Source organism: Delphinapterus leucas, chromosome 12 (assembly GCF_059928025.1).
Source record: "Delphinapterus leucas isolate spDelLeu-1000000601 "Yukka" chromosome 12, BTC_Dleu_Yukka2, whole genome shotgun sequence".
Taxonomy (NCBI): domain Eukaryota; kingdom Metazoa; phylum Chordata; class Mammalia; order Artiodactyla; family Monodontidae; genus Delphinapterus; species Delphinapterus leucas.
Window position 1 is genome coordinate 94,789,608 of NC_143140.1, and position 26,690 is coordinate 94,816,297.

The 26,690-nt window shown below is 56.4% G+C and overlaps 1 protein-coding gene across 1 annotated transcript; it reads left to right on the plus strand.

Annotated features, from left to right (window-relative positions):
• Positions 1–656: 656 nt before the first annotated feature.
• KIF25 (kinesin family member 25) lies at positions 657–19,412 on the plus strand. Its single transcript, XM_089921688.1, is given in 12 exon segments — positions 657–678; positions 4,258–4,423; positions 6,715–6,864; positions 12,073–12,246; positions 13,598–13,717; positions 14,458–14,609; positions 15,172–15,354; positions 15,718–15,847; positions 15,849–15,889; positions 17,601–17,633; positions 17,636–17,685; positions 18,945–19,412. Coding segments are annotated over 12 exon segments (1,623 nt in total). The 3' UTR covers positions 19,347–19,412.
• Positions 19,413–26,690: the final 7,278 nt, after the last annotated feature.

Genomic DNA, 26,690 nt, shown 5'->3' on the forward strand with positions numbered 1-26,690 from the left:
CGGAGCATCTTACCTCTGACGCTGAGACGGCAAAGGATCACCTCTCTGGGGATAGCAGCACTTAGCACCAGGAGACCCTGCAGTGTCCAAATGTGGCAGCATCCACTCCCACAGCTGCCCGTGGCCGAGCTCTCAACAGAGGAGGAGACCACGGCGGGGCCACTGCAGGCGGGGAAGTCGCCAGTGGTCACCCGCCCCGTCTGGGGATCGGGGAGGGGGCACCAGCTCCGTCAGCTGAGACGGGAGCATCCTCCTTGGTCGGCATCTCAGTGGCCATACACAGGGTTCAGGTTGAAGGGGAGGGTCCTCGCTGTGGAGCTTGGGCTGAGCCCAAAGAGAAAGGAAGGAACGTGTGTAACTTGCTGTACAACTAGGTGAGAGGAAAAGCTGAAAGTTAACTCCGCGCTCAGGGCTGATTCTGGAGTCTCGGGACTCAGGATCAGCTGACTTTACAGGCGGTGGAGCATGTGGGTCTTACAAGCCACAACGCTGTTTATTTTCTAACAGCTTTTTATGGAACTAGTAAATGTCACAATATTTTATTTCAGTTCTGAAGGAAAATCTCAACAGTTTCAGCACTTAACGCCTTTTTAAAAGTTAACGTGGGTGCAGGGGAAAGCACAGGCTTTACCACTTGGGAAGCTACAAATGGCCCCATGGTCAGAAGAAAGTGGTCTGGTAAGCAGAATAAAATAGTATTATTGTTAGAAAAAGCAAACAGAAAGTAACAGGAATTGACGCAAAATGCAATGGGAAAAATAGGTCACTTTTATTGTTTTGAGTATAATTTGTGTATCAGGCAGCTGGAGGCCTCTTGGCTGTGTCCTTTTACTGTGTGTGTGGTTATGCCGTGATGTATCTACCAACATATTTGTAGTAATTTCTACATGTAGTTGTTCAAGTTCAAGCGTTGACTGACCCCCGGTTATGGGCAAGACACCCTATTAGGTACGACGGGCACAGGTAAGGCGAAGATAGTCCCCACGATCAGAGCTGCATGTGGGGACCGTGCCGGGGAGCACAGGACGCGGGGCTGAGCACAGAGATGCAGGTGTGCTGGCCACTGGGTCTCCAGAGTTAGCTGACTGAAAGCAGCCAAAGAGAGAAGGAGAGAAAGGGCCTGCCTTTCCTCTACCTGCTTAGCTCATCTGTCAGAACCCGCTTCCCCATCGCTCCCCTGGGGGCCCGTTGTCCGCCTCGGGGTGGTTGCCGGCTGTGGTGAGAAACGACATCTCTCCATGGCTTCCCTTCCGAGTCAGACCCCACGTCCTTTCACGTGGTTGAGTTAGGGGCATTTCTTTTTTTCTGTGAACTCTTCATATCTCTAGCTGTTTTCCTATAAAAACATAGAAAGGATTTCTAATACAAGGAATATATAAGAAATTTAAGGAATATAAGGGATACTCTTTCTATTATACTCTACATTTTTTCTTCTCTATTTTTAGGGAAATCAACCTTTAGTCAGTGATTGAAGCTGCAGCTGTTTCCCCTAGGTTGTCACTTGTACTTTTTTCTTTGCTTCTGATATCTTTCAGCCATGCAAAAGTCTCTTATTCCCCTTTAACATAATTGTAGTTACAAAGGCTGCCAGGTAATAGACAAATATACCCGTGTGCTTTAGTAGTTGCAGTGGCCAGGTTTCTTACATTAATCAAATCTCATGACCCATTTGGAATGAACCGAATGAGGAATGGTTCCGGTTTTATTTTTTCATGTGTCTATCCAGTTACTTCAGTACCACCCATTAAATCACGTCTTTTCCCCTAACCTGGGATGTCCCCTTTATCAGAGAGTACATTGCTCTTTGCAGTTGTATCTGTTTCTGAATTTTCTCTTCTGCCCCAGAGTCTGTCTATTCACCACGTGCCCTGACCATTCTCCCCGAAGCATGGGCTTCACCACAACTCCACGTCCCACTGCTCTTCCCCCAGGGTTTTCCTCTCTATTCTGCTCTTTGATTTTACTAAATAAGTTTTATAATCAAATTGTCTAGCTTCAGAAAAATCCTGATAGTATATGTGGTATTTGGGGGGCGTTCAGCTCAATTTATAAGCTAACTTTGGAAAAACGAACGTCTTCATGTTGGGACTTCATATCCAAGGACATGGCGCTGCGTATCTTTTCATTCATTGAGTTGAATTATGTGTCTTTCAGGAGTGGCTTATGGTTTTCTTCATAAAGGATTTAGACATTTCTTATTAAAATCTACACCTTGGTTTTCTATTTTGTTTCCTATCATGTATACAGTCTTTCTCCCATTATATCAGGGAGCTCATTTTGTTTGTATATATGAATGCTATTGGGTTTGTACATGAATTGTACAACCTGCTACTTTGCTAAATTCTGTTGTTGATTTGGTGATTTTCTTCATCATTTGGCTTTGGATTGCCCAGATGTCCGGCCGTATCACCTCTAAGCAGTCAGTGGTTCCATCTTCTTTGTGATCCTCATGTCCCAAGTTAGCTAGCGAGGACTTGGTACCATGGTGAGTAGTGGTGCAGTGGCAGGCCTGCCACCTTTTCCTCCTGTTGGTGAGAAAGGCTCCAGTGTCTCTTTAAGTAAGATGTTCATAAAGCCTAAACTATTTACTATTCAGAAAAAGTTTGCTACCCCGAATATCTATGAAGACGTTCAACCAGCTGCAATGATTCTTAAAAACTGACAGGAAGGGCTTCCCTGGTGGCGCAGTGGTTAAGAATCTGCCTGCCAATGCAGGGGACACGGGTTCGAGCCCTGGTTCGGGAAGATCCCACATACCGCGGAGCAACTAAGCCCCGTGCACCACAACTACTGAGCCTGCGCTCTAGAGCCCGCGAGCCACAACTACTGAGCCCACGTGCCACAACTACTGAAGCCCACGCGCCTAGAGCCTGTGCTCCGCAACAAGAGAAGCCACCGCAATGAGAAGCCCGCGCACCGCGACGAAGACCCAGCACAGCCAAAAATAAAGTAAATAAAGTAAAATAAAATAAATTAACTTAAAAAAAACTGACAGGAAAAATAAACTTATTAGAGAACTGGAGAAATGTGTATGCTACCCTCATCTTGGATGACATAAAGGAATTACTGTTAATTTGTAAAAGCGTGACAATGGTAACATTGTGATGATTTTTAGGAGTCATCATCCCTTAGAGATGCATACAGAACATTTACGGACGAGCTGGACCTGAGGTCAGTTTCAGAGGGCTCCGGGGTGAGGTGTGGCTATTAGGTGAGGTTGGGGACAGTCGGTGATTGTAGGAGCTGGTGGTGCACAGGCTGGGCTCATTCACTGTCCTTCCTGCTTTTGTATTTTGGTGGGACTTTTTGGGTGAAAAGTTAATTTAAGAGTTCAGCCCTGTCCCTCTTGTTCTAAATGTCCTCCTTGGCGACTTCCCTGGAAGGCTGGTGGTTAGGACTCCACGCTTCCACTGCAGGGGACGCGGGTTCGATCCCTGGTTGGGAACTAAGATCCCACATGCCGCGTGGCGTGGCAAAAAAAAAAAAAAAAAAAAAAAAAGCCCTCCTCATCATGTATATAATAAGCAGCATTTTATAAGGAAGGCCCTTCAAGTTTAAAATCAGTCCTGCTTCTAGACATGATCTGGCTCAACTGAGCATTAGGACGCATTTTGAAAATGAAAGAAAAGTTTGGTTCCAGTTAAGTAAAAACCTGTATTTCAGAAAACTAAGCTTAAAATCTAAGTATATTCGATTCACACATGACACACTGTGGCTTTGTCAGCAATGGGCGGTCCATCGCTGCCTCTGCCCTTGGGGCGTTGTTCCCATCTTGTTTCACACTGCAATGAGCCATGGTTTCTGGAAGCCACTTCCTACTTGGGTTTATTTGTACACGTTTATAAACACACAGACTGTCCCTGTCATAGCCGGCATTCCAGTCCCATTTTGTGTATCAATGCTTGGCTGAACCAACCTGGGGCCTAGGAGAACAATATTTTTAAGAGCTTGAACATAAAAATTCAGTATTACGTATCAGATATTGCCGGAGTATGATTTTTACATCCTTGTTGTTGGACCCACTTAAGTGGAACTCATTTAGTTGTGGGCTGATTATATGGCATCCTTTCTTTTTCTCTTGCTTTTTCTTTCTGCTCTGCAAGCATTTATAACTTTGCTTATGCTTATTACCTTTTTACAGCAGAGGAAACAATTTTTATTCTTTCTTAACCTCTGTTAGCTCGAAAAGTAATAAAATTAATCTTTCATTGTTTAAAAATGTATGACTCTTGACGGTGTTGGGGTTCACATGAGAAGAACATAAGGATATTTTGTTTCTCAGGTTTCTGTATAGTAACGTACATCTCTTTTTCTCCCAAGAATGCATCATTTTCCCTTTGCCTCTCAGAGTTTATGGTCGAGCAGAACTTCAGAACGTGGTGTTTGAGGACGTGTGTACCCTTCTGACGTCCTTCTTAGAGGGGTGAGTTAAAATATTTCTGAGGTCACTTAACACAGCTACATGTAAATGTAAGTAGAGTTCATTCATGCTACACACGAGAGTTGAACATGAGCGTCTGAGCCTTTTATGTGCGTGTAGAGCAGACCCACAGCCCAGCCTCCATGGCCCTTCTCCTAGGAGGAGGTGTAAACGTGATTTGAGGAATAATTGTTAAAGGAACACATATGCCTTGGGTCCAGATGATCATTCAGTTGTATCACCTGCCGCCTTAAGACTGAGATGGCAGCAGCCTTCTTCTCTCCGGGATCCTTCGTACATTTCAGGCTTTTCTAAAGTCTGTTAACAATGTTGACACTAGATCAAGGGGCTTGTCCCTGCGGGAAGGAGCCTTTCCCCATGGAAACTACTACTGGTTTCCAAGGCAGTGGCCATGACCTAGGAATAAGGGTCACTTTCCAGCAGTAAAGTGCACAGCTCTGTTGGCTTAACTGACACACAATAAGCCAAGACTTTCCACTTCGGGGCATTTTGAAGAATCTCGGTTTGGCGGAGAAGTTGACATCAAGCGTCCTGAAGGAGATGCATTTGTGTTTGTCCAGCACAGCCAAATCCAACAAAATGGGAGCTGTAATTATAGGGCTGGATCCAACCACAGCGCTGCGGCATCTGACATCATGGGGTGCAGGGAAGGCTCGCGAACCCAGAGGTCGGGTCAGCACAGAAACCGCGTGTTGTCAACTGCACACACCTACCCGGCCCCTCCTCTGGAATACTGGGGTTTTTAATGTCCATCTGACAAAATTTCTTCCATTGAAAATGATAGGAGTCTCTCTCTCTCTCTTTTTTCCTAAGTAGGCATCTAATTAAGCAGATTCCAGAAATAAAAACTGGCATCGTGGTTAAAATGGTCTTTGCCTGAGTTGCCTTTTCCATGATAAATATGAAACAGATGGCATATTTGAAGTCCTGGGCCAGTTCATTCCTCTTTGCATTCCTCAGTGGTTTGAAGGATCCCTTTAAGAGCTCATTTATCCACTGCAGTCAAAGACATCCCCCCGCTCCCCCGCCAAATACACATGCATCTCTCAGGGAAGGTGTAAGAGATGTGGAATGCTGTGGGGTCATGTTATAAATACCTGGAGATTCTTCAGTTCTGGAAGAAAAAAAACAGTATGGTAGCAGAGAGGGCTTTGATCAGTTCTCACGCTCACATATGGTTTCCATCATCTTTTCAGGGAACAGTCAACCTTGGAGGCGGAGGCCTCCAGGATCTCTAGGGCTTTTCGTGTCACTGTTCAAGGTCAGAACCCATCAGAACTCTTCGAAGTCATTTTATCAGAGCCACAGCCTTTGTTTGACTGCAGGAGGGGAGGGGTCTGATTAAAGGTTGATCCATGGAATCAGAATCTCTTCGGGTGGGGTCTGTGCTTGGATGCTTAATCTCCCAGGAGACACGAAAGGGGGTCGGGGCTTAGCTTCAGCCACTTGTGGGCCAGGATCACCCGCACCTTCACGGCCAAGCATATAAGTGTGCACCGTAAACTTACTTCAGATGTTTCCCGTCTTCTCCTTGACGTCTTGGGCTAATAGCGCAAATGGAAGAAACCTTACGGATCCTTCATTGTTCTTGTCTTCTGTGAAGTGAGCTGCACCAAAATCACCCCGAGCTGTAGGACTGGGGTGGGCAGGCCGGCCTGGCACTGAGAGGGTGTCGGCACGTCTGGCTGAAATGAAACCCCAAGGCCCGTGGAGAAACGAAGTGTAAGAATACTTCACAACCTTAAGTTCAACTGTAGTTGGCGACGCTGGCGATCATAAATGTAATGGGGAAAAATAGTTTTAGGACATCAAAGGAAAATATGCAAACTTTTATATCGTTTCATACACACTTCAGTTGGCCTGATTTTATGCACATGAGCTTACTTCAGGCAACTCCAAAAGTTCGAATGAGTGGAATTTAGGAGGAGGGCCTGGCTCAGGATGGCACCCTCGGGCGGGCTCTGAGGGCACGAGCGCCAGCCGTGGTCTCCCACGTGGAGACACCTGCGAGAAACAGGTATCGCTGAGCTGCCTGTGCGTGTGTAAACGTGAATATGATTTAATCCAACGTGTAACCAAATAACCACAACGGTGGATTATGCAAAAGACAGCTGTAGTTAAACGAAGGCCAGGTTTCTCGGGAACGGAGGAACAGAGGATTCAAAGGGAAGTGTGTTCAGGTGTATCATCCACGTGGCCCTCGTCTCAGAGTCCAGTCATGGCACTAGGCCCACTGTGTGTCTTTCTGTCCTGAAGTCTGGCTTGCGTTTTAGGTACAACGTTTGCATCTTGGCTTACGGACGGACAGGAAGTGGGAAGAGCTTCACCACGCTGGGCCCGCGTTCCAGGGAGGAGCCGGCCCCACTGTCGGAACCCTTCGGCGACTCGGGCATCGTCCCCAGAGCCACTGGAGGACCCTTCAGGTACCGGGAGGGCAGTGAGGATGAACAGAGATACAATAGACGGGTGCCGAGGGTGACAGTGTGTGGGGGACCACGTCCCATCTCCAGCAGGACACGTTCAGAACTGCCGAGCGTTCACTTCTGGGCATTACTACCACAAATGCTAGAAATGCTTATGACGCATTTATGTTGAAATTCTATCAGTGAGACAACACTTCTCGAGGAGATCTCTAGTTATACGGCTTCCCCGGTCAAGGGAGGGTGGAGGATGCAAGACAGAGCGGGGAGGGGACAGAGTGAAAACCCGTGGTTTGCCCTTGCTTCCTGCCTGGGAAGAGCAGACACACCTGGTCCTCTTTGTGGGGTGACAGCGAACGTGCGTTGAAGAGTCTCCTATGCCACTAACGCGGCCCCAGGAGCCACAAAGGCACGTCCCCCACTGTTGTCACGATTTTCCCACTACAGTCACTGCTAGAAAAAACCAGTAACAGTTGCCCCGTGTGGTCCAGGAGGCCGTGGTGCCAATGTCTCCTCCCGTGGGTCACTGACCTCCCGCCCTTGGGGAGTCCCGGTGTGAGATACTCATCTTCACTTTTTTAAAAAAAATTAACTAATTAATTAATTTATTTTTTGCTGCATTGGGTCTTCGTTGCCGTGTGCAGGCTTTCTCTAGTTGTGGCGAGCGGGGGCTACTCTTGGTTGCGGTGCACAGGCTTCTCATTGCGGTGGCTTCTCTTGTTGTGGAGCACAGGCTCTAAGTGCGCGGGCTCAGTAATTGTGGCTCTCAGGCTCAGTAGTTGTGACGTGCAGGCTCAGCAGTTGTGGCACATGGGCTCAGTAGTTGTGGCACATGGGCTCAGTAGTTGTGGTGCACAGGCTTAGTTGCTCTGCAGCATGTGGGATCTTCCCGGATCAGGACTCGAACCCGTGTCCCCTGCATTGGCAGGCAGGTTCCTAACCACTGTGCCGCCAAGGAAGCCCCAGCTCATCTTCACTTTTCTCACCGTTTCCTGAGAGCTGTGGCTCACCCCACGTGCGTGCCGTATGTCCCCAGAGCCTATAGCCCCTGGAGGGAAGGCGTCTCCTGCGGCAGGTGTTCAGTGGAGCCAGCTGGCCCTCTGTGCTCCTATAACCCCCGGAATTCGGGTTTTGTCTCCATATCTTCTTACGTCATCCTTTTGTGTCTTAAAATCGGAGCCAAAACATAGGAAGTCCCACAAAATCCTGATATTTTGGTTCCTCTTCAAACCAATATTCTTTCATTATTAGTGCACGTGAAAGATGTATTTGTTAATTTACTTCTACTAACCCCTTCTGAGAAAAAACCTCGGTGAAATATTCCCCAATTTTTGGTAGTTCTTGTTCTCCAATTGTCTCCTGTGATTTTCAGAATCAGATCGTTTCCTAGGAGATCAAACCCGTCAGCACTGGTGAGCTGCTGCTGCGGTAACAAGCATCCTGAAAGTCCCTGAGGCCACAAGGCCCTTGAGGGCTGTGCTCAGCGTGGCCACCAGAACGCATGGGGAAGGCCTGGGACGAGGCCAGCCCGGAGGACCCTGCCTGTCTCGTCGGCCCGAGAAGGCAGAGGGCCAGGCCTGAGTTCCACGGGCAGGACGCTTGTGGGCAACAGAGCAGCCCTCCCAGACACAGGGGTCCCTCATTTAGGGATGAAGCCCTCCTCTGGGGACACGGCACCACGTGAAGCGTTTGGTTCCGTTTCAGGTTCAAGACACAGAGGCTTCGGTGTGAGTCAGAACTTCTCTGCAGAGCCGCTGGCACTTGCCAAGGGTGTCACCCGGTCCCTCTCCAGGGACCCCTCGGCTGGCCGCAGCCATGCTTGCTGGAAGTTGGGTAGCAGCATGGGAGGATGTGGCAGGACTGCCGCAGCAGCCGGTGGCTTTCCTGGATGTCATGGAAGAGGGACACGGGAGAGACAGGTAGTGGGTGAGAGGATGGTGCTGTGTCCGCCACGGAGAGGGGTCCTGGGGAGAAGCGCTCCGCCCGTCTCCCTGGCCCTCATGTTCTACCCACATTTAAAGCGCCTGATCCGAGCGGCGGCAGGTTACCAGGTTACCAGGTGTGCTGGTAACGCTCAGAACCGTCCAGTCCAGTGGAAGCAGCGTGGCTGGTGCCAGGTATCAAAGCATTGACCGGTAACTTACCTCCCTGCTAAGCATACTTTCAAGGCCCAGAAACAGAGAGATGAGGCGATAGAAAGAAGAGCCCAGGTCAGAAACGGGGCCAGAAGAGCGGGGAGTTAGAGAACCCTCCCCCCGAGCCTCACACGACCGCCATCTTCTTGTCTTGTGCGGGGACCCCCGGGGGCAGGCAAAGCAGGGTTTGGCTTCATTGAATCCCTGGCGTGAGCTGTGCACCTGCCTACAGCCTGTTCCAGACGAAGCTGGATTTGCAGACGAATAACATACAGGTCATGTGTATTTGGTTCTGGAGCTTGTCCACGAGGGCAGCAAACAGAGGCCAAGGACTCAGGGCAGGACAGAGGCTGCTGAAGGCGTCCGGAAAGAGATCCATTAGGACCACACTTGGACAGTCAGCCTGTCTAGAGATGGATACACAGCTTCACCAAATAGGGACATCACACTGACACATTATTAAGTCACCTCGTTTCTACAGTGGGTTTATTCATGTTTTGAGTCTTGGGCATGAAGTGATAACTTAAATTATAGTGACAGGTGCTCCCATAGAGCTCGGTGTCTTACAGCATTAGGAGCCTTCAGACGGGATTTTGACTCTGCTCTTCCAAGTGGGTGGCCACGGGCGAGGCTTACCTCCCCAGGCCTCACTGTCATTGTTTGCAAAATGAGAATGACAAACATGGAAAATTTTCTACCTCTTTGTTTTCTAATCACAAGTGGACAGGATCCAGAAAGGAACGCGTGCAGCCCGTATTCGCCGGTGAGTTTGTGCCCAACTCAAGATGCAGCACAAAACCATAATAACCTCGGGCATCGGTACCAGAGGATGTTTATATGAACGCTTTACCTTAAAAAAGGTTACTCTTAAATTGCTAAGGGGACCAAAGGAAGGTATTCCCCTGCCATTTTCAATAAAGCAAAATTCTAGTTGGGGTTCTTTCTGCCTAACACCCTCTCCTGCGTCCTCGGGAACCCAGCTGCTGGCCTGCCTCTTCTCCAGTGACCTCGGCTGTCATTCTTACCCACGGCATTTACAAGGCTTTTCTACCTGCTAGACAATGCTGCAGGCACACGTGATCATATTCAGCCCTCAAGGTGTCTAGAACAGAAACAGACAAATAACCAGGACCCAGGAGGACCCGGGCAGGAATAGGTGAACAGGACGAAAGTGGCCGAGGACACCTGGAGGGGGTGCTCGTTGGTGGGGGCTGTGATGGACCCGCCACCTCCCCCCACCCTGACCTGGGTTCAGCGCCTGTCCTGCGTCTCATGGGAGCTTTTGCATATTTTATATAAAATGTATCACACTATATAGGAATCGTTTGCCTACTAAACACTTCGTTTCTTCAAAGCCGAGAATGAAGACTAGTTTTAGCATTGTTCCCAGAATCTAGCCAGTAACTGAGTGATATTTGTGTGACGAATGAATCAACGCATTAAACAAATCAAGTACTTAATTTAATGGAAGAAAAATCTTTCCAATTAGCTCCCCGGTATTGTATAGATAAGAAATGTAATTCAGGTTTGGGGCCCCTCGGAGGGATGGAGCTGAGTGCTAAGAGGGGGTCTGTGTGCATTTTTCCTGACGTGTGGCGGAGGGGATGTACAACCTGTAGCTTAGTGCATCTTGGTTTTTCACTTTTCAGACAGATACTCTTACAGTGTCCTTAGCAAACCCCAGTGCTGAGAACAACCCAGATCTGAGCTCTTTGCCAGCAATTATTTTCATCAGACAATTTAGCTTATTTTTCTTTCGTTGTCGTCTTTTTGATCTTCTTTTTTTTTACAATTTATTTATTTATTTTTGACTGCACTGGGTCTCCACTGCTGTGCGCAGGCTTTCTCTAGTTGTGGCGAGCAGGGGCTACTCTTCGTTGTGGTGCATGGGTTTCTCATTGCGGTAGCTTCTCTTGTGGAGCACGGGCTCTAGGTGCGCAGTCTTCAGTAGTTGTCGCGCACAGGCTCAGTAGTTGTGGATCGCGGGCTCTAGAGCACAGGCTCAGTAGTTGTGGCGAACGGGCTTAGTTGCTCTCTGGCATCTGGGATCTTCCCGGACCAGGGCTTGAACCCGTGTCCCCTGCATTGGCAGGCGGATTCTTAACCACTGCACCACCAGGGAAGCCCCTAATTTTCTTAATTATCATTAGAAGACATTAATGGCTCATTTTATCCATAGCTCTCTTGTGGATGCTGGTGAAAAACCCAACCCAGCAATGGTTGAGTAGGACCCGTCCAGGCCAGTGCTTGGAATGTCTTTATGGACAAGGAAAAGCACAGTAGTCAAAATCAGACTGGCTTTGCTGGGCAAGTGTCCAAGATGAAATTGTTTGCTCCTTGGTGACTGGGTTGTCTGTCAAAGGGACAAAGCAGGGACGTGGGCGTCGGGGAGGAAACCCAGGGTCAGGGTCACTTCTCCCTGGGGTAGGACTCTGGGGTTTTGCTCTAAGTGTGTAGTGTCTTTATTTTAAACTGATCTGCAATCTGCATGTAGTACTTTAAAACCTAAAACAAAATAAGATGTGTGGTTGTTTTCTTAAGAGCCTGGGTGGGTTTTAGAGAGGTCATGGTCAGGGCTTAGTTGGAAGGCGCTATACCAGTGGAACTGACTCAGTTCCATGGACTCAATCTCCCCTGAAACAGAACAGAATTTAAAATAAACAAGCCCAGTTGCTGGACCAGTGCTCAAAGCCTCTGCAGCTTGCTTTGGGCTTCTGGGTGGGATTAAACTCGGGTGTGGTGACTTCTGACTCAAGGCTGTGGGCTCTTCAAGCATCTTTATAGAATGTGATTAGAAACCGAATGCTGAAATCATTGATTTAGATACAACTCAGATAAAACTGTCTGTATTCCCAAGACAGTTATTTTTCTCTGCAATTTAAGGAGGACATTCCCTTCTTCCTCCGTCGTCTTGATTAGTGAGATGCTGCCCTGTGATCATGAATCATGAGTTTTGCTGCCCATTTTCCGGGACTGTCTCTCATTGAAATCATTCTCTAACTGCTTTCTCCACGGGGTTATCTAAGCTCCTCTGACGGTTTAGTCTCTTGTGTGTCCCTCCCTGCCCCTCCTCCAGGCTGATTTCAGAAGATCCGTCAAGGAGCCCCGAGGTGGAAGTTTTCATAGTGGAAGTTTATAACAATGACGTTTTTGACCTCCTGGCCAACGGCAGGTGTCGAGAGGCGTCTGGGTCGGAGCCACAGGTGCCGACAACCCAGGAGGGGAAGGAGATCTCTGGGCTGACCTACGAGTGAGTAGTCCAGGTGCCGAGCTCTGGGAACAACGGCACCTGCAAGGCGCCCCACGGAGAGCCGGCCGCATCGTCCAAGTCGGTGCTGTCCCCGAGAGATGGTCCCTTGTGTTTCACTGCTTAGTGTGTGGTTCACAATTTTCAGTTTGCTTTAGAAGTGATCTTTAAAATCACAATGAAAACAAATTAATTAATCCTTTAGAATATCTTCATTAAGAGTTGATGGGACAGGTGTTATCCCCGCAGCTCAGCTGAGGGAGCAGGTGTGGAGAAGTCACAGGACTTGCCCGAGGTCACTCAGTTAAGCACAGTATCCTTGGGCTCCACTTGCCATGTCAGTATTTTACCGAATACACTAAGGAAGCACAGCTCCTCACCTTAATTAGATCTTCTCCTCAGAGCTCCGCATTCTTTCTTTCTTTATTTTTTTTGCGGTACGCGGGCCTCTCACTGTCGTGGCCTCTCCCGTTGCGGAGCACAGGCTCCGGACGCGCAGGCTCAGCGGCCACGGCTCACGGGCCCAGCTGCTCCGCGGCATGTGGGATCTTCCCGGACAGGGGCACGAACCTGTGTCCCCTGCATTGGCAGGCGGACTCTCAACCACTGCGCCACCAGGGAAGCCCCAGAGCTCTGCATTCTTAAACCCATGTTCATGAATCAGCTTTGCTCCAAGCGGGGGGTCACCTGACTGACCACACAGGGAGGAGAAGGGATAAAGGGTCAGCGTCATGCTGCCCACGTCCTGTGGTCTCGAAGTTATCGAGGGAAGGGTCTGCAAGCTATTTCTAACACTTGAAAAAGCCTAAAGGAAATCACGGTAATTTACACAAGTTATCCAGAACTGTCAGCTTTTGATTAATAGAAAACATGATCAAAATATTGTCTCCTGCAGATCAGAAGTTCTACTTAGCTGTCATATCTCATGAATTAAAATAGGAAAGTAAATGAAATTTTTCTTTCATAAGTTTGATTTGATACACAAAGCATTTTAAAGTCTTGAGGCTCTTGAGGGTGCCGTACCTAAAAGAACGCTTGATGTTGAAAAGGCTGGGAACCTCCATGTGGCTGCAAACCAGCTGATTATCTCAGGGCGAAGCAGTTAGAGGCACAGTGAGGCAGTTAGGCCTCATAACAGTAAAAATCTGATTTATGATGTTTAATTTTGTCTACGATGTGCTGCTTTCTTGAGCTGGGTACGCTTAGCTTGTATGCGAGGTCTCTGTGCGGAGAGTTCGAGGTTGACGTGCAGGCGGGCCTCCCCGGTCCCTCGGGGACGTTCGTGTGCTCTGGGCACCCTCGGGGTCCGCCCTCAGTGCGGTGGGGCTCGTGACGCTCGTGGCGGGGTCCGCAGCTCGGCCGCGCAGGCGGCCACCGCAGCGCCTGCCGACTTCTCCAGATCTCACCTGCTGACCGCGGTGCCTCTACCACAGCCGCTTCCCCCGCAGCAGCGGCGAGCGGCCGTCTGCGCCCGGTCAGTTGCCTGTAATAGAAAGCCACGTGCGAAGGACAGAATCCGCGCACCTGCAGGCTCTGGGCATCGCACAGAGCCCTGGGGAGGAACTGCAGCCACATATTCGGAGGGTCTGGAACCCAAACCCAAGAGCCACAGGGACCCCGGGCTGAGAAGAAAGGGGGTGTGGGGTGGGAGGAAGGAGGGCGCTTTGTTAAATAAGAAGGAAATGGCATACTTTTACCTTGGAATGTGATGCATTCAGCATGAATGACGCTGTAATTGTGATTTGGGCTTAGAAAGTTACACACCAGTATATAAAATGATTCCAGTTGTGTAAGAAAATCATGCACGTGTCGCCAGGGTCTGTAGGTCATCATTGGTCAGTAAGTCTAGGGGAGCGCACATGGGGTCACCTGCGGGGTTTGTGGAAACACAGACACCTCCTCACCCCACACCGTGATCGCAGCCCCAGGGCTGGGGCAAGGCCGAGGGATGTGCATTTCTCCAAGCTCACGGACCCAGAGCCGCCGTGGAGAGCTACTGGTCTAGGGCCTACACTCGGTAACAAAGAAGCCCCGGGCCCAGGGGGTTCACCCTAGAAAGGGCATCCTCACCCCAGTCTCAGGCCAGTGTGGGCTACGTTCCTGACCCATCTTGTCTCGAGGTCACTTGAAACTCATGGCCCAGGCAAGGGGGCAGAGAGGGGAAGGCGATGCCCGGATTACTAACTGCCCACCAGCTGGACCCGCGCTAACCAGTCCTAGGACCGACCTTGCCCCCAAGGAGCGCCGGGCGGACAGTGCTGCCGAGGGAGCCCTGGCTGTTGGTGCCCACAAGTCTGGTCCACAGACGAAAAGGCTGGGCGCCCCCAGGCAGTGGGCCCAGAGTCGCTTTCATGTTCTTTCTAAACGTAAGTGTGTTTTCTTTGCTTTCTACATAGGGATACGCTATTTAGGGTTTGTTTAAAAAATCTTTTAAAAAGTCTGTTTAGGAATAACACATGGTGAAACTGGTATGTACATCAACATGAAGAAGACTTTCTCAGAAGTTTTGTGGTTTTTTTGTGTATTATTAAAACAGAAATTGTAGAATTTGTTTCTATAAGGTAATAGATTTTTCAGCTGGGATTTTAATTAATGTCATTACCAAGTCTTTCTAACAAACCTTAGCTCATTTTCTTGGAACTACTTAGGCATTAGTTCAGCTCTCAACAGTGAAAAATGCTCTCTCCTGCCTGTTCTTTCCTATTTTACCCAGAGGATCCCCTCAGGGTCACTGGGCCCCTTTCCTGTCAGCCTTTAAGAGGAAGGGATGAAGCCAACCAGGGTCTTGCTCTGTGCAAGGTGTTGGCCTCTGGGAAGGAGCTGAAGGGGCCTCAGCGGGTGGCAGGCTGAGGGGAGCTTGGGGACCGTCTCCTGTCACTTGTCACTCCCCGGCAGCAGACCCGCGGTCAAGTTGGTCACTGCCCACAGAACTCCTCTGCCCCGCGCCCCGGTTGCCGGCCACCGGGAGGAGGCCGAGCACGTCCCGCAGAACCACTTCTGTGTCGCCGAGGACCCAAGGACTCGGGCGGGGGTCCCTGGGCCCAGCCGGCCACAGGGAGCTTGTGTGTGCCAAGCTGTGGCTCGTGGGCCTGGCGGGCAGCGAGCGTGTGGGTGAGAGCGGGAAGCCTTCCCCTGGGTGGCCTGGGGACGAGGGCTCCTGACCGTGAGTGGACGGGGGTCCCAGGCCCGCTGTCCCCTCCCAGATGCCCTCTAAATCCCAGCTCCATCCTCCTGGTGCCGTCTCAGCACCGAGACCCTGCGTGTCAATCCAAACACTGCTCCCCACAGGCGACCTGTGGGGCGAGGAGCCCGGTTCCCCTAAAAGCTTCCCCTGCTGGCGCTGCGTGGTTGTCAGAGGGGCACACCAAGGGGACGCAGGGTCTCCCCCACCTGCTCTTCCCGAGAAGCCTCCGTTTTGCTTTTCTGATTCATCTTGATGTCACCCTGAATTCATGTAAATCCTGTGTGGGGCGGGGTCTCTGCACTTTGCCAGGGTGTCTGGAGCGACGGGATCAGCCCTGAGGGAGACTTTGTGCATCAAACGGAGCCTGGCGGCCCTCACAGACATCCTGGGAGTGCTGTCGGCAGGCAGAGGCCACGTCCCAACAGGAACAGCGGTTCACCCACCTGCTCCAGGACGCGCTCGGCACTGCCATCCCCATCGGTGCCCCAAAGAGGGGAGCTGCTGCCCCCCTGCCCCTCACCCCGGGCTCGCCCCTCCCGGCCACATCTCCTGGGGGACTCCCCGGCTCTCGGGGTCGCTGCCGGCCCTTCCCCGGGCTCGCCCCTCCCGGCCACGTCTCCTGGGGGGCTCCCCGGCTCTCGGGGTCGCTGCCGGCCCTTCCCCGGGCTCGCCCCTCCCGGCCACGTCTCCTGGGGGGCCCCCCGGCTCTCGGGGTCGCTGCCGGCCCTTCCCCGGGCTCGCCCCTCCCGGCCACGTCTCCTGGGGGGCCCCCCGGCTCTCGGGGTCGCTGCCGGCCCTTCCCCGGGCTCGCCCCTCCCGGCCACGTCTCCTGGGGGGCTCCCCGGCTCTCGGGGTTGCTGCCGGCCCTTCCCCGGGATTTGCAGTCCTGTTGAGGACACTGTCACTCTTCTCAGTGTCGTCTGGCCCTGGGTGGTTTGTGGAGTGTGGGCACCACCAGCCCCTCCGGCTGGGTTCCAAGTTCCTAGGGGTGCGGCACACACAGGGGGTGGGACTGCACTGCACCTGCACGGACGCCCCTGCTCTGGGCTGTGTGCACTGCCTGGCCACGTGGAGGCTGGATTCCTGGTTGCAGGTGCCAGAGACCCGACTGAGTTAGAAGAAGTGTGGGCGACCCTCGGGGCTGTTGAAGCATCAGGCTGTGGGTTTGGGGATCGAGGTGACCTGACGACGTTGGCCCTCACCAGCTCAAGCTCCGAGCTGATGGGGGGAACTCGATGGGGGCTCTGTCCTGCACCAGGCTGTCTGTCCCGGCAGGCAGGTTCCTGAGCTGAGCTTCTCTGTCAGACTTTCCTCAAGGCAGCCCTGGCCTAGCTCAGGCCGCCCACCCAGCAGGGAGCTCGGGACGGGAGGGGCAGGGTGGGCACCCCCAGCGTCTCCTACCGAATTTGACAACAGTTAAGTGGCTTGTCTTTCCTTGGGAGACACCAGTCATGGGAGGCTAATGGAGCTCCTGCCATGGGGGATAAACATGGGGTAGGGGGATGGAAACACACAGGGGAGGGATAGAAACGCAGGGGAGGGGACAGATTGCTCTGTTTGGAGCTGCAGCCCGTCCTGGGATGGCTGAGGTGATGCTCCAGGGCCCTTTCTGTCCCTGGTCTCGGGGTTTCCCTCTCGCTCTGTCCACAGGATGAGAGGGGGGCTGGCGCTCAGCCCAGGATGTGCATGGCTGAGGGGGAGGGGGTGCAGGGTCGGGTGCCCGCAGCCCACACTCTAGTCCCCATGGCCGGGCTGCTGTTTCCGCCTCGCGTCCCCTCCGCGCCCGCCCTTCCCCTGTCTTTGGTCTTCCTCCCAAACTGTTCACCCTACTGCTGGCCCTTGAGGAAAGCAAGAGCTGGATTCCACTGTAGGGAGAAGCCCCGGTGCTCCTTGCCAAGGGTCCGGAGGAGGCCGAGGGCCCCGCGAAGCACAAAGCGGGACCCCAGCCTCGCCAGGCGCAGCCGGGGGCCTCTGCCCCCTAAGCTGCAGGGGCACTCCGCGGGGAGCCCTTGGGGCGCCTGGGCTGGCGCTGCTGGGGGCCGGGCTCACCCCTCCTGAGCCGGCGTGTACGGAGACGGCGGGTACGGCTGCGACCTGGGCTTCGCAGGACTTTAGAGATGCCACTTTTGCGTTAGAATCTTTCCAACTGCGTGTCGTCACTTCTTTTTACAAGGAGGTGATGCAAAGTTACGGGCGATCATGGGTGTGGCCCAGGCCAGAGGCACGTGGCTGAGACGCTGCAGAGCCTGGGGCTTGAAGCCTGAGCGAGCGCCGCAAGAGAGCGAAGCCATCCAGCCCCCAGAAAACTCAGGTGAAGGAGAGGTGGACGCGAGCTTTTCTCCCTTAAAATGTGCTTCCTGGCATTGCCTGTAACGCGTGTGCTGTGAAAATAAACACGCTGAATTTGAAGCCTGTAAAGCCGGCCCACGTCTGGACAGATCACTGGGGCAGCAGGAGGCTGGGGGAGGCAGGTGCATCCGAGGAGCCGCCTTTGAGGGGGAGGACTTGGGCGGGGCCCACGGGTGGGTCCCAGGGGCTGGCTGGCTGCCAGCAGGATGGACGGGGAACCTGTCCCCTCGTTCGGCACAGACGGGGTGTAATGGGGTGCCGGGTGCATGCACCCCGCAAAGAGCAGGTGACTGTGTGTCCTTATTCCCCCTCACGAGGACCTGCTCGAGCCCATGTCAGGGGGCCGAGCATGATGCAGACTCGAGAGGGGACCCCGGCCCTCAACCCTGGGGCCTGCAGACAGAACTGGGGGGCCCTGTGGACTTGGAGAGGAGAGCGGGGCAGCTTTATCCCCCTGGAGCCCGGCAGCTGCGAATGTGGGAAACACACCCCGTCGTTGTTCCTGGCTGTGGTCCTGGCTGTCCCCACATCCCTCCTGGGACAGGCGCAGCCCCGTCCCTGCCGGTGGCTGCTGAGCGGGTGTCAGTGCAGTAACGGACTTTCCGCTGCTTCTCAGAGCATCTGAGCGTTGTTACAGGCCCGCCAGGCTGTGGAGGGCCGTCCACAAGGGTGGACCGTCCGTGTGGCTCTCCCCACATCACCCCATTGCTCCGAGGGTGTGGCATGTGCCCAGAGAGGACGGTGCTCGGGAGGGAGCCGCCCGGGTCAGGGCCCGGCGGGCAGGTGAGCGTGGAGGCATCAGTTGCTTAGTGCCGTGTGGCCCCCCCGTGTCCCAGCGAAGGGTCTGTAGCTCCGCAGCAGGGAACACGCGGGCGTCCCCGAGAGGACCAGGGTCTGGTCACCGGTCTCACAGAGGGTGTGACCCCAGCCTCCGGGAGCCTGGTCCGTGAGGCCTGGCCCTGTCGGGGAGGGAGGAAGATGAGCGGGAGAGGGGGTGCCCGGGTGGGAAGACCCCGCAAGGGCTGCCACGCTCCGGGCAAGAGGAATCCCAGAGCCGCGCGGAAGATGTGCGTTCTGATTTAGATCAGAATGGTTTAGATCTTTTCTACACGCGGAAATGAAAGCGGTAGCACCCAAAGGCGAAGCGAAAAGCGGAGGACCCTGACAGAGATTTTGTGCACAGCTCAGGGAGTGGGTCGCAGTGGGTCCGGGTCAGCGCCCAGGCACAGCCAGCACCTCCAGGAAGGACGGGACACGCTGGTCCCAGCCCAAAGGAGGGGCTCCGCTCCACAGTGGCCGCCAGTGTCTCAGGCTGGGCACTCTGCACCCCCCCAGGGCACCCACCTCCCGAGCGTGCCTTCTAGGTGCCCATGACAGGAGGGGTGGCAGCCATGCGATGCAGGAGCCGTGGGCTGCGCCCTGCGTCCCAGCCGCTGGGACACGGCTCCCCAGGGACCCGAGGGGCCAGCGCTGGGGGCGGGAGGGGTGCTGCGTGGAGGAATCACACACCATCAACCACACAATTAGATCCATGATAGATGGATCAGCAGAGAGATGGCAGACGACTTAAACAGAAGGGCTAAGTGGACCTATTGTGTGTGACACCTGCACGAACGTGGCAGCTACGGAAGCAGCAGGGCACAGAAGTGTTTCATATTCACAGCTCAGATATCGTGAGCAGCGTAGCCAGTGGAGGTAGAATCTTCTAAAATGGTGAAAACTCCCTAACGTGACAAACAAATCAGTTTCAGCTTCCCTTGACTCACGTGACTTTCGCGTTCCTGCGAAGAGGGGCGTTAAAGCCGCAGGGGCGATCCTGCGTGACGGGGCGGGAAGCAGGGTGGGGCCCCAGGCTCAGCACACGCACGGTCCTCACCTGGGAGTGCCCGCCGGCATGTCGGCAGATCCTGCGGGTGTGAGGGACGTGTTCGCGGAACAGGACCCTCTGCGCATTGCGTAATCCTAGGACGCCCAGCCCCATCGTCGTGACAACCTGAGACTGCCACGGCGCCAAGTCGCCCCCCGAGGGCTTAACGGGCTGGCCCGAAAGCAGGTGGATGCGACTGCAGCGAGCTCCATTCTCAAACTGCCCCTCACCTGCTTGCCAAGCTTAGGAATCCCGTTAGTGGGACGAGGCCTTTTGGGGCGGATTCGAAGCCTTAATACAGCAGGACAGCAGTAACCGAGTTTCTCCACAGGACAGGCGCGGACCGCAGCAGCTGGGCAGGACTGCTGTCAGCTCCTGCGTCTATTTCGGCATAGAAGAGGGAGCTGGGGGACACGGGTGCCCAGAGAGCCAGGGACAGGTCACAGCCCTGAGGGCTGCGAGGCCAGAGGAGCCGCCCGCCATGCTCCCACGGTGCCCGGCCGCGTGAGATGGGCTCTGCCCTCGGGGACAGTGGCCGCTGCTCTAGGCACTGGGCCCTGGGCCAGGCTCTGTGTGACCATCCGATCGTGTCTCTGTTCGTCCCCCGGGCCCACGCGCCCACTGCCCCCGCTTGGCTGTTCTTTGGGGAGAAGCAGGTGGCACCGGCTGTGGCGGGTACAGCGCCCCACCTCTCTCCCGTGCGTGTGACCAGTTCTCCCTGCTCCACCTCCCCTGTCCCCCCACGGCCCCGTGTCCTCCTGCGGTGAGAACAGCACCCAGGAGACGCTGCCTGCCACGCTGGACGCCCGCTGAGGATGTCCCTTGAGACAGTCACTAGTCGCCCAGGCCTGGGCCACCACGAGCCTCACGGTTGGAACAGCGGGCCACACCCTGACAGACAGTGACAGGGGCATGCGGAGGAGGGGGGAGAGCTGCCACCGGCCAAGGGCAGGGGTCCTGGGGGCCGGCCAGGGCTGTGCCAGCACGTTGTCGTGGCCGATGGAGTCCCAGCCCTCAAGAGTGGCCACGGGCCAGCCCCAGAACAGAGCACAGGACAGCTCTCTGACTCTGCGCTGTTGGCAGAAACAGAAAACACTTCATTTGCTGAGGAAGCAGACGTGGGGTCTCAGCCTCACCGTGGCGTCCCTGTGGGGCGCCAGCATGCCGTCCAGGCTCCAGGGGCTTCCGCGGTCCAGGCACGCGGGCAGCTGCCCACATCCTCCCTCCCAGGGGACGCCCGGGCTGGGCCGGAGGCAGGGTTCGTGGGGCCCAGAGGGAGCCGGCAGCGCCCCCTGGGCGCCCTGGGCACCTGTACCCAGAGTGTGGCCCGTGTCCACTCGCTCACTCAGTCACGGGGCCACCCCTGGGAAGCCCACTGCACGACGCCGCGCCCTGTGGGAGCACCGGGCTGTTCCGTACACGGGGCATAGCCCCGCCCTCGAAGACTCCATAGCCATTCGGGGGTTAGATGTGGCCCCCATGTCTGCACACCCGTCCACACAGCGGCAGCAGGGGCAGGTGTGTGGACCAGAACCTCTCAGGTAGACCCAGGTGCCCCCGCCCTGCTGTCCCGGGACAGGCCTCGTACAAGGACAGCTGAGGGAGGGAGCTGGCTGTCCCCAAGGTTTGGCAAATAACTGCTTCGGGGACTTGTTGCCACTTTGGGGAACCTGCTTCCCGGACTTGCTAACCCATCGCCAGGCCGAGCTGCCCGCCGTGGACGGCCCCAGCCCTGGTGCTACATCCACCCCGCACCTCCCTCTGCTGGCTGCCGCCCTCCCCCTCAAAGCTTCCAGCCACGCCCACGAGATTCCCGGGGGGCCGTGGCCTTTTCAGGTTGCCGAGGTGTATTAACGATTAACGTGTTCCTACATCTGCTCTCGGAGGAAAGCTGGGTTTGCATTCACGGGAACCCCATGGCCCCCGGGAGGAAGCAGAGCAGAGGGGGCGCTGGGACACGTTCCCGTCTGTGACCAGAGGTCCTCAGGCAGAGCCCCTGGAGGGCCTAGGTGGGCTGGGCCTGCGGCCTGAATCTTATATAAACTGATGGTAATGGGGACGCTCCCTCAAGGGAAAAAAAATAAGGTGATGTACTCTAAAGTAGGTAGCAGACAAATACCTAGAGAAAAACTTCAACACCGTCAAGTCACAACGTCTAAACTTTTCAAAGCATGCGAATTGCACTAATAACCACAGGATTCCGCGAGGCGCTTCCACCACTTCATCCGTCAGCACCGGCAGCCTCTCCTGGCTGCGTCCTCGACCACGTCCTTGACCGAGGAAGTCACCCTGCTTTCTCCCGGTTTCCCCCGACGCTGGTGTCTGTGGCTTCGCCCTTCACAGCCACGGGAGGGCCTGGGAGGTCTGTGAGCCGTGGGCCTCCCTGCCACCCCCGCCCCCGCGGTGCCAGCTTTGCTGCCGCGTGCTTCCGGCACTGGGGGGTCAAGGTCCCCACGAGACATGACCTCTGACCGCAGGGGTCCTCCCGCAGGCCACTGCTGTCCCCGTTCATCTGTCCGTGACTGTGAACCCCGCGGGTATCTCCCACCAAACCCCACTTCCCCCTTGGCTGGGCCCCGAGTGCCCATCGGCTCCACCCACGGGGAGGGTGACGGGGTGCACGGTGGGTGGAGGGACAGCCAGCTTAACCACTGACGGTTAAAAAGTCCCAGTCCTGCACATTTTTCCAAACAGTGTCCCCATGTGAACATGCTGATGGGGCCCAAAGCCCAATGCCCATGGCCTGGCGGTCAGCTCGCCCTGCCCGTCTCCTCCGTGCCTGGGCCGCAGAGTCCCCACCGCAGGAGCCCCGGGCAGGGCCTGCCCCCAGGGTCCCCGGACACAGCTGAGGGACGGAACGTTCCTCTCTTCCGAGTCTCAAAGCCCATGCAGCCCTTCTTGGGGCATCAGGCTTTCCTGGAGAAAGGACACCCTGAACCCGGATTCTGTCTCCCAAGAGGGAGCCAGGGCCAGAGGGCAGAGAAGGCTTCACAGAGCGGAGGTGGCCGGCTGGACACGTACCCTGGAGTCCTGGCCCATGACCGAGAGGGTGAGGCCCCCAAACACCTGCCGCCAGGTTGGGCTGCGGTGCTTCTCTGGCCCCAGAGTCCCCGGGGCAGACGGGCCACGCTGGTCCACATGCAGGTTCCCAGGGCCCAGCAGCGGGTGGCTGGCCCTGAACAAGCCCTCGGGGTTCTCGGGAACTGGACCTGCTAGCGTGACCTCCGGCCTCACGGGGGAGCCGGCGGTCATGTCCGGCCTACTCGTTCCTGAGCCATCCGCCCGCCCGCCCTCCAGCGTCCAGAGGGAACCTGGGGGTCTTGCCTCTCAGCCCTGACGAGTGTGGAGGGAGACGTGTCGGGGCGCCCCCCGCAGCCCTGGGGGCCACACGACCCCCGGGGCGAAGGTGGCTCAGTCCTGAGTGACCCCTCACAAACTGCGGCCCCCTGCTGGCTAACACCCGTCTTCCGGGGCGTCTGCAGCATCCGCCTTGCCCGAAAGGCCTTGGGTCCGAACCCACGCAAGACGAAGAGGCGGTTTTCCCGCTGCTGCAGAGAAGCCTCCCTCCTCCCCCGGGGACGGGCCCCCTCTGCCGGCCTTCGCGGCCTCCGGGCCGGCGGGACGGGGCTGGAGACCGGGGCGCGGTGCCGCCTGGCCCCGGACCGTCCTGCGCTGCCCAGCCACCGCGGAGCCCCGGTGCTGAGCGGACACGCGGCCGTTCGCCGTGTCTCCGCAAGGCCCAGAGGGAGCGCAGAAATAGGAACAGAGCTCGGGTGGTTTCCGGGGTCAGCCAGCGGTCCCTGCCGCCTCTTCCGCCAAGGACACAGGGGCTGCGCGCAGCCTCTCTCGGCCCGTGGCGCCGGCCACCCTCAAGTCGGGGTGGGTTGGATCGGGGGTGACAGACGCAGGCGCAGCCCGCGTTCGAGGTCGGAAGCCACGCAGCCTGAGCGGCCCCGCCCCCAACCCCGAGGCCACGCCCCCGCCTTCCAGAGCGGCCCCTGAGCCGCGCGGGGGCGGGACGCACCCAGGTCCCTGCCGCCCCGGAGCCACAGCGCGCCGCCAGCGCCCTCTCGTGGCAGCCTCGGGACGCGCGGGCGCGGGGGCGGGAGCGGGCGCTCAGACGCCAGAGCTCCGAGTCCCCGCGAGGGGCTCCGAGTGGGCACCCGGTGAAAGCTTCCCTCCACCGCTCCGCGCCCACTCACCACTTCTGCCCACGTTCGTGTGCACGCGTGTGCACACGTATGGGTGTGTGTGTGGGACCGCAAAGCAGTCCGTTAGGCTGGGCTCTTGCTCCCAAAAGTTCCTTTAAAGGACCCTAGACCAGGGCAGATGCAGCCTCAGTTCTTACCATGGGGACCCGACTCAGTGTGACCTCGGAAACTCACGGAAAAGCAAGGGCTCAGGCCCGCAACAGCTCTGGATGCCCATGCCCGTCCTCCAGGACCACACCTCCCTCGCCGCCTGCTCCTGTGGCCACAGGCTAGGTGTCCTCGGGAGCCCTGTTTCGGGGAGGCCCGGCTGGGCATGTGGGCACCTCCTGCACAGGGGACTCTGAAGGGCGGCCCGGGAGGTCCAGCACTACCACGGCCGACCCTGGCCCTCACCGCGCTCCGTGCTGGGGGGTACTGCCCCCGTCTGGCGTCCACCCAGTGCTGGCACGTGACCTGACTCGGTGACGTCTGCTTAATGAGGGAAAGACTGAGCAGATGAGGCCCCCCTGCCGGCCCGTGCCCCGCGGCAGCACCGCCCTTCAGCCGCCCCCACCATGCTTCTTTAAAAAACGACTTAGACAAACATGAACTCCAAGGGCGGGGGCTGGTCTCCCCTCCAAGCTCCTCCGTCCACGCAGCACTAGGACACCGTGGTTCTTCTCGAGGTGAAGCTCTCGGTGTCCAGGAACCCTCACCGCGAGAATCTAGTACTCGTGTGGCCGCCCCGCCCAGCCTCCCGGCGCCCCGCCCCCGGCGCAGGCTGCCCAGGTGCAGACACACGGACGTGTGTGCAGCTCTTCATTACACATGCGCGGTGTGCGCACGAGTGCGATTTCCTTTCACAGTAAGGACCAAGAGGCCCGGTTAAGGCTAGGCTTCAGACCCCGCCCCCTGGGCTCAGGCTCCACCCCGTCCCCAAAACACAGCCCTTGTGGGGTCCTCAAGGCGTGAGCAGAACAGGGAGGGGACGATGGTGTCTCGGGCACAGCGCCTGGGACTATCCGACAGTGACACACAGGTCAGTGCGTCCAGACAGAGGGCAGGACGTGTGCAAGTGGGGGTAGGGCCAGAGGGACACACAAGTGAATTAAGCCACACCACGCCACGTGCCTGTCACCAGCCTCAGGCTGGGAGGGTGGTGTTACCCGTGGAGTCCCACCTGTTCCAGAGCAAGGAATGCAGGGCCCAGCTGGGGTCAGGAGATAGGTGAGACACGGCACCAGCCCTGCCTTTCCCTCTGGGGACACAGAGCGCCAACCTGAGGCCAGCTCCCTCCGCCGTCTGGGCTCAGCGCAGCCACTCTGCACTGTCCATGAGGTGGACGGTTCGAGAAGGCCCCCTGCATGTAGGGCCCTGGAGGCGATGGGGGCCATGTCTCAGCCCTGGGGCAGCTGCCCGGGAAAGCACAGCGTTAACTACAGCCCACCCTCCGGGCGCCCCGACCCCGGCGGGTCCAGCCCTAAGTGGGACACTCGGCCTGCTCACCGGCCTCTTAATCACCGGCCAGTACGGCCCCCAGCGAAGGTCAAAGTCCCTCAATATGCTTTTCCAGAAATCACTGTGAAGCTCCACTCAGCCATTCAGCCACTTGTGGAGCCGCCAGCTGGAGAGGTGGCGAAGCTCGGAAGGGGTCTCCTGCCCCAGACGAGGGGTGTTGGCGGTCCGGACCCATCCCTGTCCCCACCTCCCATCCAGTCTTCTGACTTGGGGAGGGGCCAGGTGCACTGAATGGCCGGTGGGCGGGGGGGTGACCAGTGCTGACTAGATGCCACGGCTCCCTGGTGCCCAGACGCCCTCCGGGCTGGGTGGATACTGGGGCAGGAGGTGGGGAAGGACCGCCTTCAGAGCCTGACTTGTGATGGGAAGGAGAAAACTCAGGCTCTGCGCTGGCGGGCTTTCTTCTGGAGCCTTCCTTCTGTGAGTCAGAGTAGATCACGGCTTCCTCCTTAGCCTGCCCCTCCCACTTCCTGCCACCAGCTCCACGGGACCAGTGTCCACGTGGCTGTGCGGTTCCAGGCCCAGTGCCTCTGTGTACACACGGCGGACAAGGTGGGCTCTGCTGAGGGTCTGGGGTGACGCAGCTGGGCCCACGGCTCACAGAGGCGCCTCTGTCCAGTGGGCCCAGGGCTGTGAACAGCAGGGGCTGCAGAGAGGGTGGTCTGAGGAAGCTGTGGCCAGTGCAGTGACAACGACGGTGACCGTGAGCTCAAGGACTCCCGGGAAGCTTACTGTTCTTGGTCTCACCATCTATCGAGGAGTTGGTGGCAGGGGAACCCCAGAGGTCTCTCCAATGTCCGAGAGCAGCTAGGACATTGGTCCCCAAACTTTTTGGCATGAGGGACCGGTTTGGTGGAAGACACTCTTTCCACAGGCGGGGTGGCGGGTGGGGGTGGGGGAATGATGGTTCAGGCGGTCATGCGAGCTCCGGAGGGCATGCTGTGCGGCCCGGCCCCAAACAGGCCGCGGCCGGGCGGTTGGGGACCCCTGAGCTGAGACACCTTCCCTCGAGCGTTAGAGGCAGCACGGCCCACGCGCCACTGCGCAGAGACTGGAGCCGCGGACCTCGGATGATGCTCGGACCAGCCATAGTCCGAGCAGCAGGGAAAATGAGACCTCGTCGGCACCTCCAGGCCTGACAGAGGTGGCTCCACCCCTCAGACAGGTGAAGGTGCAAAGCCGCCAGGTAAAAGGGGCGGTGCCAGAGGCCCCGTTCAGCCTGGCGGTGGTAGGTGGGAGCCTCCAGGTCAGAGAGGGCCGGCGAGACGTGGATGGAGAGATGGACGGAGCCCCGCGTGGATGGAGCGGCGCTGCAGGGACAGAGTCCCAAGTGGGCGGA